General features: G+C 45.2%; 1 protein-coding gene across 1 annotated transcript in view; it reads right to left on the bottom strand.

Annotated features, from left to right (window-relative positions):
- Nucleotides 1-16,156, bottom strand: part of CA10 (carbonic anhydrase 10) — a 535,654-nt gene extending 519,498 nt beyond the window's left edge. Inside the window, exon 1 of the mRNA XM_044248645.1 lies at nucleotides 16,089-16,156. Coding sequence (XP_044104580.1) covers nucleotides 16,089-16,149 — 61 coding nt within the window. The 5' untranslated portion in view covers nucleotides 16,150-16,156. The remainder of the gene's footprint in view (nucleotides 1-16,088) is intronic.
- Nucleotides 16,157-18,152: the final 1,996 nt, after the last annotated feature.

Below are 18,152 nucleotides of genomic sequence, written 5' to 3'. Positions count from 1 at the left end.
TTTTTTTCAAGAGCAACAGATTCATAATTAAAGATTTAGAAATTTAAATTATGTTCAAATTCATCCAATATGAGTTCACTAAGTTAGCATAAAATTGTGATTTTCATCAATCCCATATCTATTCATCTACATCCATCATTCTTTTCATATTGGTTTTGTCTACATGTTAGGCGGGATTTGCTGTAACACAAATGTATTTATCTCACATGACTTTTGTACAAACGTAATACCAGAATGAAATTTAAAATAACTTAAAAAGCTTATAAATAAAGATCTAGAGGAGACCAGACTATTAATAACATTGCATTCAGGTTATGTGATTCCAGGTAATCTGTTTCCTTTTCTATTCTTCTCTAAATTACTTAAAATTGGGTTATATCAGGGTTATGCTTTTAAAATGCAATCATGTAAAAATGTTCTCCAAAAAAAAAAAAAAAAAGCTTATGAAACAACACATTAAGATCTAGTCTAATAGGCAATTAACAAAAGAATTTCCTAATGCAGAAAGGGACTGTGTTCTGTGAAGTTTCCATGACTCTTGCTTACATGTACTTAAAGCTATTAGGTTTCATTAATTCACTGGGCTCTAATATCAGGCTAGCTGATGTGGGTGTATCTTCAGCTCCTCTAAATTCAATCAATTTAAGAGAAACAGGAGTAGGGGTTTAGTGGATTAGCTACAACAGGCCATTAATCTCCCCATCCTCAGTTGTAATCCAGCCTCTACCAATGTGATTGGGAAAAAAAAAAAAAAAATCCCGCAAAAAAACCAAACACTCAGAAAAGCTCCCAAGCCGGCTCCCTCGAGACAAATATGCTTAGGTCACAGTTTGCTTGTCTTTACTTAATATCAATACAGCATTTGTCATCTGTCCTATTTCTTGTTGGTTTTTCTTTTACGCCTTTTGCTGAAATTCTTAGATCAGATATATTTGAAAGGGAACCATGTCGCAATCCCAGGAATAGCTCAGCATTTAATTATCATTTAAAAAATCATTCTCTCAAGTGGCCATAAAACATAAATCAAAACTATCGTTTCATGTTGCAAATATGTTAAAGAAACATGGTTAAGGTTACCACATGCATAAATTAGTGGTGGGGGAAGCTGGGGAGACTGAATAATGAAAAGAAAATAGAGTAACCAAATTCCAGTAAAAAATGAGCAAGGGGTAGTTCTAGAACATGTAAATACTATATCTTCTATCATAAATGGAAGAGATCCTAATACCTCATTGCTTTATTGCTCTGGCCAATGAGACAACAGTTACTCATGCACCAAGCCGGAAAAAACTATGAGCAAGTTCCTGACTCAAGATTTTGTTGATGCCACCAGTCTCCAGGCCAAATATTTACTGGATTCCATGAGAGCACATACTTGTATAACAGACCTTGATAAGTCTAAACCCTCATTGCAAAATGAAAACAACGTGGCATTAAATATATGTATTTTCTAATTATTAAAAAAAATGTGGGCTAGACACAGTAAATTGCCTCTGAAGACCATTTTATGAAAAAGACATGATTGTCTTCTTTCTTATTACCTTTAAAATATTCCCCAAATATCCTAGCTTCCCCTGGTGAATCAGATTCAACCAACCTCAACTGATTATATGTTATGTGCAGGCACTGTGCTAAACACTTCCACATGAATTGGCTCATTTAATCCCCATGTTTTACATGATATTGCCAAATTCCTTCCTACTTTTGCCCAACATTTTTTGTTCTTTTAGCTTCAACCATAACAATACAGACCATTTACCAAGTGCATTCTACGTGCTAAGCACCTTATTGCATTTTAAAATTTCAGTCTCTCTTAACTCCAAGGATAGATGTTATTACTTCCAGTCTACAAAAGAGGATACCAAGGATAAGAGATTTTAAGTAAGTTCCCGAGGTCACAAAACCCGAGGTGAAATTCTAAGACTCCAATACAAAGACCACATGATTTTAAGTATGTGCTTTGATGAAACAGCCAATGATGACCGCTTGACTCTTCCCAAGGGTCTTATTAGAAAACCACAAGGTCATCTTTCTACAAGTATAGTTTTGGTTATTCTCTCATCCCACACCTTAGCTGATACTTGTCTATCTTGGAAGTCATCGGTCACTTTCTGCCCCACTCACAGTCAGGAACATTCTTCCTGCAATTTAATTTTGCTGCCTCAACATTTCCCAAACTGGAAAAGTTCAGCATCACAGCAAACTTGGATAACTCTCTGTAAAGGTTTCTTAATATGATAAAATTTCCAAGTTGGAAAGGGACCTAGAAATTGCCTAGTCCAATATCCATTTAAAAGGAAAAAACTGGGGCCCAGGCCAATAAAATGATTTCCCCCAGACCACAGAGCTAATGCTAACTAGGGTTAGGGTTAGTGTGGGTCACTGTTGAAAGTATCACTATTCTTCATACTTGTCTACTTCCTCAAGGAATTCAGGGGTACTTCTAGAGACCTATGAATAGGTTGTGCATTTCCTAAAGATGTATTGTGGTAAAACAACCAAAAAACTTCACTGTTTTACCCAGTTACCACAATACTGGGAAAATTTTAAAGAAATAGTTCAATGAAAATAAATATCTATACTTCTTTGACATAAGCCATAGTAACTTCCTTCTAGATATGTCTCCTGAGGCAAGGGAAACAAAAGCAAAGATAAACTATTGGGACTTCGTCAAAATAAAAAGCTTCTACACAGCAAAAGAAATAATCAACAAAACTGAAAGGCTACCTAGGGAATGGGAGAAGATATTTGCAAATGACATATCTGAGTGGTATCCAAAACATATAAAGAACTTATAAAACTCAACACTCAAAAAACAAATAAATCCAATTTTAAAAAATGGGCAGAAGACATGAATACACATTTTTACAAAGAAGACATACAGATGCCTAATAGACACATGAAAAGATGCTCTACACCACTCATCATCAGGAAAATACAAATCAAAATCACAGTAAGATACCATCTTACACCGGTCAGAATGGCTAAAATAAAAAATACACACACACAAAAAAACAAGTGTAGGTAAGGATGTGGAGAAAACAGAACCCCTCTTACATTGTTGGTGGGAATGAAAACTGGTGCAGTCACTCTGGAAAACAGTATGAAGATTCCTCAAAAACTTAAAAACAGAACTACCCTATGACCCAGCATGACCCAAGAATACCAGAATACTAATCCAAAGGACAACATGCACCCAAATGTTTATAGCAACGTGATCTACCAACAGCCAAAATTATGGAAACAGCCCAAGTGCCCACTGACTGATGAATGCATAAGAAGATGTGATTATATATATATATATGTATATATTCTTTTTGATGGCTGAGTATATGTATATACATACATATACATATGTATGTATATACATATACTCAGCCATCAAAAAGAATGAAATTTGCCATTTGCAACAACATGGATAGAGCTGAAGAGTATTAGTCTAAGAGAAATTAGTCAGAGAAACACAAATACCATACGATTTCACTCATATGGGGGATTTAAGAAACAAATGAGCAAAGGAGATAAAAAAGAGAGAGAGGCAAACTAAGAAACAGACTCTTCACTATAGAGAACAAACTGATGGTTACCAGAAGGGAGGTTACAGGGGGGTGGGGGAGATGGATGGGGATTGAGGAGTGCACTTATCTACATCGTACACCTGAAACTAATATCACAGTGTATGCTAACTAACTGGCATTTAAATAAGAACTTAAAAATATATATATGTCTATAGACAAAAAAAAAAAATGCCAAAAAAAAAAAGGCAAAAACTAGAAACACAGATCTCAAAAACAGGGAAAAAAGGTAACTACAAATGATGCTATTTTCAATGAATAAATTATATGGGACTATTGCAAAGAAAGTCATGAAGATTAAGGTGGCAGATACCAACTAATTGTTCACCACACCATTTTCCCTCTGCAAGTAAATACGAGGCTAGCTGACAATTCCCAAGCTCTCTTGCAATAAGAAGTGGCCATGGGACTGGCCGGAAGTGATGGGCACAGCTTTCCTGCTTGGTCTATAAAACCTCTCCCATGATCCTTCTCCATATACTTTTTCCCCGTCTGCTGCCATTGACTCCGAGAACAACACTCGAAGCCCCTCTTGAAGAGAGCAGAGTCTCCGTGGGCCTTGAGACTTCCAAGTCACTGCAAAGACAAGATTCCGACCCTTTTATCCCTCCCTTCTCCATCATGCCCTCCCTTATACACCTTACACACACGCGTGCATGCACAAACGTCTTGACACCAATGAGCAAGTTATGTGAGCAGGAAGTAAGCTTCTACTGTGTTATGTCACCAAGATTTTGCTGTTTAGCTATCACCAACTCCAGGATTTCTGAAGCTGAAGTAACTACGAAGCAACAGGGAATATACTTAAAAGATACAATGTAAAAAAATCAAAATTTTTAAAAAGATACAATGTGAAGTTAAAATAAAACAAAGAGCAAAGATTTGAGGTTGAAAACATTGCAACTGCAAACTTCGGTAAATAAACGTTTAGTCTATAAGGAATCTGTTTTCCTCCATTTCCTTTGACATTGTGAGTTGGCATTAAAATGAACTAGCTCTGTGACTCCCAGACTTGCTCTGGCGGGAGCAAGAGCCACATTTAAAAGTCCCCCCCCCTCCCCGGCTTGCAAGGAGCACAGACCAAGGAGGAGCATTTCCCTGGAACACAGCTCCAGCCTGAACTGCAAGTGCACCAGTACATTAACGTGTCCAACACCTCTCCCCTGGAGGTGCGGCACATTACAAGCCTTTTCCTGGCTTGATCAAGCTGCAATCTCTTCTTAGAGCAGGAGAGGAAAACAAAGGCGGGGTGGGGGGGTACACAACCCTGTGCACTAAAAGGCATAGGAGACTCATTTAGCCACAAAGAACTTCTTCACCACAGTGGAAAAACAGAGATGGAGCTTGTTACAGATGCAAAATATGACTTCCCTCCTTTACATTTCATTCTGCAGGCGCTGAGCGGCTGGGACTTAGATCCGGGATCATCATGGTGATCCTAAGAGTCGGCCAACCAGTGGCACCCCTAGTCACACCTGGGCAGTAGAACAGACACATACTACTCACAGACACCCCACTTTCTAACTGTTGGTGTAATCGCCCTGTATCTACGGGGAAGTTAAAGGTGGGGGCCTTTTTGGGGGGCAAGCTTTCCTTATTTCTTTCTTTGATTACATTAACAAGCAAACTAACAACAACAAGCCATCCAACTGAGCACTTCCCCACTGCTGTGAAGATCAGCTAGAAGATTATAGGCAGAATGCACAACGGGGAATTTCAAATTACTAATGTTCCTTCCATTTCTAGGCCCCAGAGTCTCCCCGCTGGTAAGAATGAGTGAGTGCCACCATAGCTCTGTTACGAAAGGCCAGAGGGAGAAGTCAAGTTCTCAGATGCAAGACTGAAAACACCTTAAGAACCAGAGTCCAGGGAGCCTGGGTGGCTCAGTCAGTTAAGCGCTTGCCTTCAACTCAGGTCATGATCCCAGAGGCCTGAGATCGAGCCCCGTATCAGGCTCCCTACTTGGCGGGAAGCCTGCTTCTCCCTCTCTGTTGCTCTGCCTACTTGTGCTCTCTCAAAAAAATAAATAAAAATGTTAAAAAAAAAAAAAAAAGACCCCGAGTCCAGATTAAAGAGTGGGTGGGCTTTTTATCTAAGGCACTCTTACCGCAATGCTATAGGGCAGTGACATTTCTCAAGTACCTGCTTCTCCCAAGCTAGACTCCAATAAGAAAATGCCCTATCCTAAACGATGTCCTTTAACAGGAATGAGATGACACGGAAAGAGGAACAGCAATGCCTCCACTGATCCTCCGCCCTCCTGGTTTGGGTTGTACAGCATGGAATCACCAAACACAAAGGAGCCAAAATACATTTTAAACAAGTGCCCCCAACTGACACTGGGTTTGTCACATGCAGACAGGAGTTGAGTCTGAGAAGGCAATAGAAAGCGATCGAACATATCACTCCCTGGGAAGGTGCCAGTCCTCTCTGACTCTCTGTGTGCTCAAAGAGCCCACAGTAGAAGGGAAAGGGCAGCTAGCAGAAATCTTCTTCCTCTCTCCTCCCTCCTGGCCTCTGAGCTGGTCTCCCATTCTCCCTTGAAAGCAAGAAACCACTAAACCTCTCTTTGTTATTCACATATGTGCTGATTCACTCATTCCTTGTTGAGCGTCTACTAAATGCAAGGCACTGGGTAGAGCAATGGGGAAAAAAAACCAAAAACCAAAAACCAAAAAAACACAGTATTTCTGCATTACCTACTACCCAGATACTACGAGGGCGAAGATCAGGGCTGCCTGGCTTCCCATATTGCCTGGTCCAGCACCTCCCTCAGAGGAGGCATTCGTTAGCATTTAATGAATGAAGGAACCCACACATTGAACAGTAGGGGTGGGGGGACCAGAGCCCTTCCACAGATACGTCACTTTAGTTGTTCATTTCAAGAATCCCGTGAGGTATTTATTATTATTCCAACGTCATGGAGGAAGAATGGCTGGTCTCCCTTGGTAAGTGCTGCCATAACAATGGTCTTCCTTGAGGGTGAGAGGTAGCCGTGTGTGGTAGGAAGAGGGGGCAGCGGAAGGGGAATATGTTGACTCATATCCTTCAGTAAATGTGTTTATTCCAATTCTGCCATTGCTGCCAAATGTGTTGCGAAACCAGCAGGACTTGGCTCTGGAAAACGCACCTGAAAGTCACAGGCTTCATTTCCTACCGCCAGCCCCTTTTGCCACTGGGTATGAAGTATTGGACCAAGTTAAAGATTAATTCTGCATTTTTGGGGACAAAGGTCACACCTCTCCCAGATGAGGAGGAAAAGGCATTTGTAGGCTGTCTCCTTCACAGCCGCTGACAATCTCTCTGCCGTCATCCTGATGGTACCTTAATGCAAATGTAATCAAACCCGAACACTGGCTCTCCCATTACCCGGCCAATCTTGCTAATAAAGAGCCATTAGAGCTTTGTCATAAAGGCAATCCAGGACCATTTTTTACCACTCGCAGCTCCCTACCCCAGCCCTGTGTGATGGAAACCCTCTAAAGTTTTGTTTAGGGTTACATGAAATGAAACTACAAAAAGACTAGATTATCAAAGAGAAGACGGTAATTGGCATACTGCCAACTCCGGGCTCAGCCAGTGGGGTTCTGGCTTTTTCCTAGGGTCTGAACACCTGGGGACAAACTAAGTAAGGTGGTAAATTCTGTAATGTGTATCTGGGTTATCTCAAAAGTTTCTGGGAAGCCACCTGGCACTAGAGGGGACACTGGAAAATCACCAGTGATCTGGGCCAAATGGAGCATTGCTGGGCCCGAGCCCAAAACCTTACATCTCATCAGCTCCCAGGGAGGAGAAAGACATTAGCTAGAGCTACTTCTTGGGGCCTTTAAAGGATGCCTTCCCTGCCCAGGGAGGTGCAAGGATGGTTTCTGTTGACAGTTTTTAAATGTAAGGTGTTACTGTTACCACAGTCCTCTCTCCTCAGCCTCCTAGATCTCAACCTCATCTATTATGCCCCACTCTCTAGTGGTTGCCTTGTTGAACTCTGGACAGTCCCCCAAATTCATCCTGGGTCTCCTCTCACGGTCCAGCCTTTGCAAATGTTCTTTCCTGTGATCACCCCTCCCCAATCACCCTCCTCCCAGTCAATCAGCAAATCGGCAAAAATCCTCCATCTCTCCACGACTCAGCCCAAGCATCCTTTAACACTACTTTCCCCCCGCCCTCCCACCTCCAGAATGAGTCAGACGTCCCTTCTCAATACTTATCGGATTCTGCTGTCACTACAAATATTTTTTAAATTGCTCTCTTACTAGATTGTGAATTCCTGGAGGGAAAGATCCGAGTCGGACTCACTCCTGTTGGATGTCCAGTACCTTACATATAGTGTCCCCTCCGTAAATGCTGAATGATTAAGAGGACAAGGGAAGACATTTCATTTTAGGTCTCTATACTTGATCTCTGGTAACTGGACCTTTGAGAGGGTAAAATGGGTATATAATTTAGTGGGCCATACTCTCCCACTCTCCCAAGTGAGCAGCGTCTATCGGAAAGACAAGTGCAGAGCACAATAAGCAAAACTGACGCCAAGTGCTTCGCAAGGCTTCAAGCATCTGTCCCATGTCACCTAGTGTGTCTACTAGGTGCATATGGCACAAAAGCATGGGTGGATTGCTTCACTTCCCTTAGCCTTCTTGTAATATTAAAGACGTTACTGTTAATGTTACCATTGTTATTCAAGTGCAAAATTGGAGGCATTTGCTTCACATGAAAATCTCAAAGATGAGGGTAAATCAGGTCCATAACAGATAGGACAGCTGTCCCTCAGAATGTTCCATAATGGCTTAATTGATCTATTACACCATTCTTTTTAAAATGGGTGTTGTGAGCAAGAATAAAGGCTGACAAGAAGACAAGGAATTGGGTTTCTGAGTTATTACTTATTGGAATCAAAGTTTAAAAAGAATGGCACATAAACCTTTTTTTTTTTTTAAATGTCATTTTCCTTATCTCCACCTTAACTCCTCATAACTAAAAGAAAAAGTCTGAACTTCTTAACTTGGCTAACTCGCCCCTGCCCACTGGTCCCAGGTTATTCTTCCAGTCCTGTCTACAGTCCTTTACTGCAGCCCACCCACTGCCTATGCCCAGCTCCCTGCACTTCTAATCCTTGTTTTTTCTCATTCCTTCCTATCAACCTACTATTCATGCCTCATAATATGTCTTTTTTTTTTCTTTTCTTTTTCCTGTTCTTTTGAAATCTCTGGTATTCTTCCAACCTCGTTAAAATGTTCCTCTATGGAACCTTTACCATCCCCGCTTTTATTTTTTTTTTCAAGAATTTATTTACTTGTCAGAGAGAGAGCAAGAACACAGTAGGGGAAATGGCAGGTAGAGGGAGAAACAGGTTCCCTGCTGGGCAAGGAGCCAGATGTGGGACTGGATTTGTGACCTGAAGATCTGAAGGCAGAGGCTTAACCCACTGAGCCACCTAGGCGCCCCTCCCTTCCCCACTTGTATCCACCAACATGTTCCTTCTTCACACGCCTGTAATACTTTGTGCACACCTCTATCTCCTGCCTTGGAAATATCGAGGATCGGAGGTTGTTCATTTTTGTGATTCTTATCCCTGGCACAGAGTTAGCCAACAATGCTATTTTGTTGAACAATGAAGAAATGACTGAATGATTCACTGGAATTTACAAGAACAGGTCCAAAGTGTCAATAACAAGGGTAGTTGTCGATGACAATGATGGTGATGATTTTATGTGGTAGCTGTCATTCACTGAGTCACTACTACACGTCACAAGCCATGGCAGGATCTTGTGTATATTTTTTCCACTCCTCATTTTACAGATTTTACAGAGGCTCAGAGAAGTTAAACAACTTCTCTAAGACCACATAGTGGGAGAAAATACCAAAGGAAGGAATATTATGTACAGGTCTATCTAGGTTCCAAAGCCCATGCTTACTCTCCTACGATATGGGTAATCTGATCCATATAAATGTATTCCAGACACCCTGTTAGCATTTTACAAATATTGTTCTGCTCCTTACAATTCCCTGTAGGATCAAAATCCTTGGGAAGTAAGTATCATGTCCATTTTACAGATGAGAAAGCTGAAGTGTCTGCCAGACTCAACCATCTCCAATCCCAAACTATGCAAAGTACAGCAGTAGCAAGAAACTTGCAACACGAATTTAAAACCCAAAGAAATGGTGGGATTTCAAACAAATTTTAACCAAGTTCTGTCCACTGAATGCAGGCAAAGATCCATAATTAAAAAAATAAAAAATCACTGTGGTGCCTAGGTGGCTCAGGGGTTAAGCTTCTGCCTTCGGCTCAGATCATGATCTCAGGATCCTGGGATCGTGTCCCGCATTGGGCTCTCTGCTCAGCGGGGAGCCTGCTACAACCACCCCCTCGCCTGCCTCCCTGCTCACTTGTGTTCTCTCTGTCAAATAAATAAATAAAATCTTAAAAAAATAATAAAAATAATAAAAAATAAAAATCACCAAGAAATTAAATATCTAAAGACACTCCATATTTTTTCCTCAATTCAATAGCTCCCAGCATGGGCTCATCCCAACTTTCCAGCATCCTAAAGGGAACTTTTATTCCTATTGGGACTGTCTTCTCTGTACATCACTCATTCCTATTCCTTTGCTTTGGATGATGGAGTCCCATCATCTCTTCCTTCCAAACCTCCAACATGTATCTAATATCCTCCTTTCCCTTCATGTCTGGACTTCTCTCTTCTGTGGCATATATGTCCTTTATGAAATAATAAGACTAGTTCATATCACGATAACTTTGTGCATCACAACTTTGCTGTCCTATCTTAACGATGAAGCACTCATTATTCACATGACTTTATAGCACTCCACATTCTGTGTATGTATCGCAACTTTGCTTTTATATCTCTACCTTAAGTGCGGATCATTCCACAGTACAGTAAAGACACAAATGCTTTACATTTGTGCAACCCAAAGAACATTCAGGATCTCCCTCTGTTGTTCCCTCAACAATCCTTTGGACTGGGCAAAGAAGTGATCCTTTTTATTTTACAGAGGAGGAAACCGAGACTCAAAGCGTGTGAAAGAATCCCCCAAAGAGGTAATTAAGGAAGAGTATGACTGCAGGGTGAGTCTTCCAAGTTCCATACTCTTTCTATGATGGCTTGCCGCCATGGATTTTTTTTTTTTTAAAGATTTCATTTATTTATTTGACAGACAGAGATCACAAGTAGGCAAAGAGGCAGGCAGAGAGCGAGGTGGGGAAGCAGGCTCCCCACTAAGCAGAGAGCCTGAAGCAGGGCTCAATCTCAGGACCCCAAGATCATAACCTGAGGTGAAGGTAGAGGCTTAACCCACTGAGCCATCCAGGTGCCCCACCACCATAGACATTTATGATGCCTGGATCTTTTCCTGACCTAAACCCCAGGCGCAAAGATGTAATGCTTAATCAATAATCAATCCATAATCAATTAATCAATAATCAAAGGCTGAGGTATTAGGTACTGATGGCCTAGGATGGCTATCCAACCTCCTCTCCTCCCCATCCAAGAAAATGATTCTCCACCTTGACATCTCTCCTTTCCCCCGGGGGCTTTTCATTACTCGGAAAGACTCGTCTCTTGGACAAGAAAGTCCCATCTCTGATGATGGGATCTATTAGTGACTGGGCTCTATGACATCACACAGCAAACTGGATTTAAACAAACCAATGAGAGGCACCTGGGTGGCTCAGTGGGTTAAGCCTCTGCCTTTGGCTCAGGTCACGATCTCAGGGTCCTGGGATGGAGCCCAGGGTCCTGGGATGGAGCCCAGCATCGTGCTCTCTGTTCAGCAGGGAGCCTGCTTCCCCGCCCCGCCCCCCACCCCACCTGCCTCTGCGTACTTGTGATCTCTGCCTGTCAAATAAATAAAAAATCTTAAAAAAAAAAAAAGAAAGAAAGAAAGAAAAAGAAACCAATGAGACCATCAGATAAATAGTCTTTGTGGGGATGGGGTCTCTTTTTGTATTTAATGGAATGTTCTCTTTCAAGTCATATTGATAGCCTGTTTAGTTTGCTATCTTGGGACTTGAAAGCTGGGTTTATACAGAGTGATAATTTACAGGCAGAAGGAGGAAAATTCTGTTGCTCCCCTGGGTATTAAGTACGATGTCGTTCCCAGGTGATGTATTAAACGTTCCAAGCCTCACCTCAGTACGGGGCTCACAGAGATAAAGTGAGTTTTACTCATAATAGGCACCAAAGCCCAATGCTACCAGTTTCATTTATATGAGAAAGAAAAGTAAGAGATTGTTCAAAGTCGTTAGGCGAAGCCGTCCTTGAAAGTAGGAGGAAAATGCTCAATGTTAAAAAATGTGCTTGTTCATGATTTTCTTTTTGCTTTTAAACACTATAAAGTGAGGAAGGTAAAGGCTCTGTTCTGTCACAGCCTCAAAAAACCTGCGCAGTGCCTGATTTGTAGGGAAAAAATTATATTATTGCAAGCTTTCTCTGCCTCAGATATTGGGCCAAGTGAAAAAAATCACTGAACGCATTATCTCATTTAATCCATGTCGCAAAGTTGTGGGGTATGGACTATTATCCCCTCTCTAAATGTAGAGACACTGAAGGGAAACCATTTTATTTTCCAATTTCCCAATTAGGAAAAGAGCGTGGGAAATATTCCTTGCTTATAGGGATTGCTGATCCCAAGGGGCTGGTGGTAAACCTGGGTTAACAGTCTTATCCGTTTGCCTGACAGTCAAATACAACTCAAATGCTACCTTATGTCCAGGACAGAACGGCAATCACCCCGAGCTTCCACTTCCAAACTAAGACTCGCATCCATTTAATGTAATTCATTCTTTCAAATTAGAGACATCCCAATAAAAATAATAATAATAAATATATATATATATACTGAATAAAATATTTAAAAGAAATTCTGAGCCAGAAAAATAAGTGCCATCCTGAATTCTGACTCCGACCTGGATGCGAATCCTGCCTGCAGAGCCGCTGTAGGCTTTGGTGGCCTCGTCTATAAAATTACCCTACAAACTCTAAGAAGAGATGAATGAAAATATGTGCCATGTTATGTAATATTGATGAAAGCACCACATCATTTTAATTGCCATTGCCGTTTTTATGATGAATAAACTGACAAAGAAGTAAAGTTACATAGAGGCAAGTAGGATGTGTTGTGGAAATGAAATCAGACAGCTGTCTCTGGGCCAGGAAATTCTCTCCCGGTGCTGCTAAGCATTCATTCTCACTGATCTGAGCTGCTTTTGTAAGAATGGAATGGTGCTCTAGCTAGCACGGGAAAAAAATCATCCTCATTCTCCTCTCTCTCTCTTTCCCGCTCTCTCTCTGTCTCCTTCTCTCATCTTCACAGATCTTAACTGCCTTACACTTTCGGCAAAATGATATCGGAGTCTGATGGGGAACAGAAGACCTCCCAGATCATGACTTTCCCTCTTAAACCTAGCTGTGCTGGCCTCCAGTAGCCAACACGGATATGATCCTGCAAATGCAAGGCACACACATTCCAGCCTCAGCAGCTGGCTAAGGCTGATCAAGGAGAACCAACCCCCCCCCCCAACCCGCTGCCCAGTCCCATTGGCTGACAGCTTCATCACGACCAAAGGAGGAGCCAGAGCCATCAAACATACCAAGCCCAGGGCTCTGTATTTTAAGAAATATATCCACACAGACCCTGAGAGAAAATGCTTCGGGGGACACCTAATTGGCAGAATGGGGAGAGTTAAAGGGTGGGAATCTTTGCTTAACAAAACACAGAGCAACAAAGCACCAGAGTGTTTCTGAAAGCCAAGGCTACCAAGTGAAATTCAGTCACTAGAGGCCAGATCTACCACCAAAATTTTCCTTCTGCAAAATGTTTACACTGCAGACTGCTTTGCTGACCTTTTCTAATAATGAAGTCAACCCTACCCATGCATCAATCACTGAGGCTTGGTAACTCAGGAAGAATTAGTACCCATTTACTGGGTAGGATAATTCACCCCAAGATGGGAGAGAGGTGCTTTGTTTTTTTAACTTTTTTTTTTTTTTTTAAATTTAAGATTTAGTAGAGTCTATGATCGCAGGGTTATGTTCCTTTTGGTAAAGCTCAGTCGTTGAGTAAATTAAAACTGCAAATCATGGAAACAGAAATGAAAGACCCACTAAACTCTCCCTGAGCCACAATTATTCAACCTTAGTGCCCTGCATAACTATACCTCTTAAGGCTGCTAGAGGGGAGGGGAAAAAAAAAAAGTCCCCAAATCGTGGCAACTGTGAATCATAATTATATTATTAATCAGAATTAGTACATGGAAATCACCGAATTGGTAGTTGTTTGGGGCGGGAGGCCACCTTGGCTGTGGAGAAAGAATAGCCTTTGAAAATTAAGTTCACGGATGTGTAAATGAAGAGTACATAATGTCACAATTCTGCCTAAATGTCTTCATAAAGCATAATTAATTAATAAATTAATGCAGGGCTTAACTAGGCATTTGGAACGCTAACATGGTTTTCTGTGTTTGGCTAATAGCTAGCAATTTTGCTTACACCTTTACCCCCTTATTACATAGCAATGAAGACTATTTAGTAAATACATGTGAAAGGCCACATACTTCACAGCACCTCTTCTGGGTTGGAAATAACCCCCTCCTAATACTTGTATTTATAGAAGCTCGTTACAGAGACACCAAATCAAGTAGAGCTGTGATAAGGTGCCCACTAAGTTCTCTTTTGGAGGCTCAGAACAGACCCAGTCTCTGAGGGTTCCCCTGTGATGGCCTGGCCAAGTGCAGGTAGGGGCCGGGGAGAAGGGAGTTTGGGGGATCCAGAGCTTCAGTGAATGTTAACCTTTTGTTAACCCTAAATGGACTCAGCTGGCTTGGCTGCTTTATGAATTACTTACGATGGTGGAGAGAAGCAGGGGAAGGCTATTTTCTAACTAGTGAAATATTACAGAACAAGAGAGACCAGTTTGAAAGATTTGTAGAAAAGAAACATTTAAAATGGGCTCTTGTAAGATGCTACCCAGGCCTGGTCATATGCCTGGTCTCAACCCTTATAAAGTCACCTGGGAATTTTTCCTCTTTGATGTGGGATGGGGTAAAACAGGTCCCACTAGAGGATTTGGGGTGGTCGCAGGCACTTTTTATTGTCTTCCGAAAGTATTACAGAGGCAAAATTTTTAGTTGGGTGGCCAAGCACCAAAGAGAATGATTTTGAATATAAGATTCCCTATTCCTGCCCTAAGAGGAGAAAGTTGAAACTGAACAGTGATATTTGGAACTAGGTCCAGGGTAAGCACAGGCAAGGATTTTTAACACTCAGAACCAAGTCTGGGTTAGGAGGGAGGGACTGGCTGGGCTGAAGGAAGAGGCAGAAAACAGGGCCCTCCACCTCAATCCTGTTATGGGGCTGCTCATAGGGGCAACATTCCTGCCCTCCTGTTCTGGTGACTTTATGGGAAGTTGGCTGAGTCCCCACTTATGCAGGGGGAATGCAGGCACAGGGGTGCCCTGCAAATGGGTCCTACCCTAGCCGCTTTAATGACAGGTGGGAGGTGAAATCCAGGCGACATGCTCAGTGGGAGGAGGCACTGAACTGAACTGGGAAATACTGCTGATCCTGGGGCTTTTTCTCAGGGCTCCCCTCCACACCACCAACTCCCTGCACCAACAAAGATGCTGCTTGGAAATCAGAATCCCCTCCGACACAGAGACACACAAGCGTAGGCAAGCACAAGCCCTACCTCATTCACCTCATCACTCCTGAAACCACAGACTGGTGGGAGTAGCCTGAGGTCAGTGAGTCTGGGCTAGCAAATCCTGGCCACCGGGAATCTGACAGGCTACAGTCCAGAGTGGTACTTATGATACTATGTTGTTGCAGGCAGATTTTGCCTTTACTTGTGCAGCTGGGCATGCTAGCATGTTTCAGACCATCATGGCCAGTCCTGATGTGCTTGGGGAAGGCATGGAGGACCTCCACATCCCTCCGGTCCCTGCTGGTGGCACTCTATAGTCCCGCATCCTCCCGCAGTCTCTCTAAAGTGCCTAGATACCAGGGCAGGGCTCTGCGTCCATTTTGCCAGCCAGGAACGACCGAGTTTGGGAACTTTGAAAACCAGGGGATGGGGGTGGGGGTTGCCAAGGCTCAAATTTCGGGGCCAGAGTTCTCAATCAGGAAAGCAGTTGAAAATTAACACTGATCTATCTGCCTTTCCTTTTTTATCCCTCAGCGCTTCTATGTTCCAGGAGTCCACACAGATACTAACCACACCACACACAAACAGACACACAGACACAGGCGCGCGGGCGCGCGTACACACACACACACACACACACACACACACACACACACACACACACCCTTGGGCTTAGAAGGTTTTTTAATTCCGAAGGCTGTAAACCCAAAGAGCTAGCTGCAAGGGTCTCTGCCACCACCCCCTTCCCCTCCTACCCCGCGAGGCTACTTGACAGTCTATACACAATAAAACCGCACACATACCAAACAGCGCAACGTAACCCAAACCCGCCAGTGACTCCAGCGCGTCCCATACCTGATATGCAGACGATGAAATTGGCTTGAAGAAGAAAAAGCACCTCCCAGACTATTTCCATCCTCTGATTCTCATTCCAAGTGCATCACTCGACGGGAAAACAGGGGGGGGAAGGGGGGAGCCCGACACGGCACACACACATACAAACACGCACACACTTGCGAGCGAGCGCACACTCGCACTGCCACCCGACAGCCGGCCAGGGACAGTCACCCCCAAGATCAATATCGCAGTTTGAATTGTTCCAGCAAATCTCCCCTCGGGCTCGACGGATGTGCGCCCCAGATGTGCTGACACATGTCCGACGTCTCGCTGCCCCGGAGGTCTCCCCGATCGCCGGTCTCTGCTCCTCGCACGAGAGGTGGAAACAGCACTAGCAGCGGCGGCGGCGGCAGCCACCTGAAGCCACCAGCGCCGGGCTCTTCCTGCAAAAACGAGACCCCGATCCGCCTGGCGCCCCAAGAAGACATAGACGATAGCCCCCCGCCGGGCCGCGTCGCACTGTTCCGGGCCCCCGGCGCTCGCAGCTCGCTGGCTAAGCCCAGGTAGTCCGCGACAAGTTGCCCTCGAAGTCCGCCCCCCTCACCGGGGCATGGTCAGAGGCTGGCTGCTGCGCTCCGGGGCCGCTCTCCTCCTGCTTCAGGGGGGCGGGGGGGAGGAGACGACACCGCAGACAGGAGAGACAGAGAAAGAGAGGCAGGAATTATTGCCCGAAACCGCCGGCAGCCTCCGCCGACCCTCCCTGCTCCCCAAGTCCGCGCTCAGCCCGCCGCCTCTGAACCCGGCTCGGGCGGCGCGTCCAGGGCGCAGAGCGCGGAAGGCAGGGAGCCTGGGACCAGGGCGCGTCGGGGGCCCACGGGCTCGCCACGTCGTGCGCGCGCTTCCCGTTCCTCTGCTATTTTCCTGGGCTCCCCGGAACCCCCAGTTGCCTCGCTTCCATCGCCCGCAACTAGAACCGCCGCCGCCGCCGCCGCCGCCGCGATTTTCCGCAATGCAACTGCAGGGGTCGTTATTTCCTCGCCTACGGAGCCCGGCGCTGCCGGATTCGGAGGGGAGGAGTAGGGCAGGTGGGGGCGGGTGGAGGGGGAGGAGGGGGCGGCCCGGCCAGGTGAGCGTCCCCGCAGCCGCCAGCCTCCGCGGCAGCCCCGCCGCCCGGCGCCCGGGGGGGCGGAGGCAGGAGGCCGGGCTGGGGAGCCGAAGCTAAGCGCGGCCAGAAGGAGGAGGCAAGGGCTGGGCGTCGGAGCTGCGGGCCAGCGCGGAGACGCCTGGGCCCCCGCCGCTCGGTTGCCATCCAGGATTGGGGAGTTTCTCATCTCCTTGGAAAGACTGGAAAGAACTTCGCGCCAGCCGCTCGGGCGCGGGAGACCCGGGCGGGACTCAGCTGGGGCGCTGTGATGCGCTCTCCCTCTGCTGCAGAATAGTGGGGATTTTTTTTTTTTTTTTTGCATAATTCATTCCCTGCCCTCTCCCTCTCGTCCCTCTCCTGCCCCCCCTCTCCTTCCCCCTTTCCGCTCCAGTGCCAGAACACTACTTACCCCAGAGTTCTCTCTGCACGTTCCTAGACCAGGTGCAACTCTCGCCCGCGAGTCCCTCACCTCCCTCCTCCCCGAAGGGAGAAAAAACCGTCTTTCCAAGTCCGGGCGCGAGCAGTGGCCGTAGCCAACTGCGCCTCTGCTCAGCTCCGAGCGGATCCGAGACTACTGGAAACCCGGGCTTCACCGGAGCCGGCTTCCCTTCGTTTCGGTCTTTTATTCTGGTTTTCTTTCGGGAAGCTCAAGTGCTTTGGAGGCTTTTGCGGGGCTCCAGAATACTCTCCGCCAGCGACACTCAGCAGCTTCCACCGAAGGAGATTCCCCCACCAAACCCGCGCGCGCGCGCGCACACGCCCAGCGCGCGGCTCTCCGAGGCCCCGGGGGAAGGTGGGGGCGGTGTGAGCACCACCCACCGCCGTGGCCGAGGCCCAGGCCCAGGCCGGAGGCCGCGGGTGCGCAGAACGGCTCGCCGCGACCCGGGGAAGGACGAGCACCCGGGCAGCGGCTCGGAATGCAGATGCGGGGGGAATTG

Source organism: Neovison vison, chromosome 5 (genome assembly GCF_020171115.1).
Source record: "Neovison vison isolate M4711 chromosome 5, ASM_NN_V1, whole genome shotgun sequence".
In the NCBI taxonomy this organism is placed as follows: domain Eukaryota; kingdom Metazoa; phylum Chordata; class Mammalia; order Carnivora; family Mustelidae; genus Neogale; species Neogale vison.
Note: the sequence above shows the minus strand (reverse complement) of the source record. Positions and strands in the feature narration are given on the sequence as shown.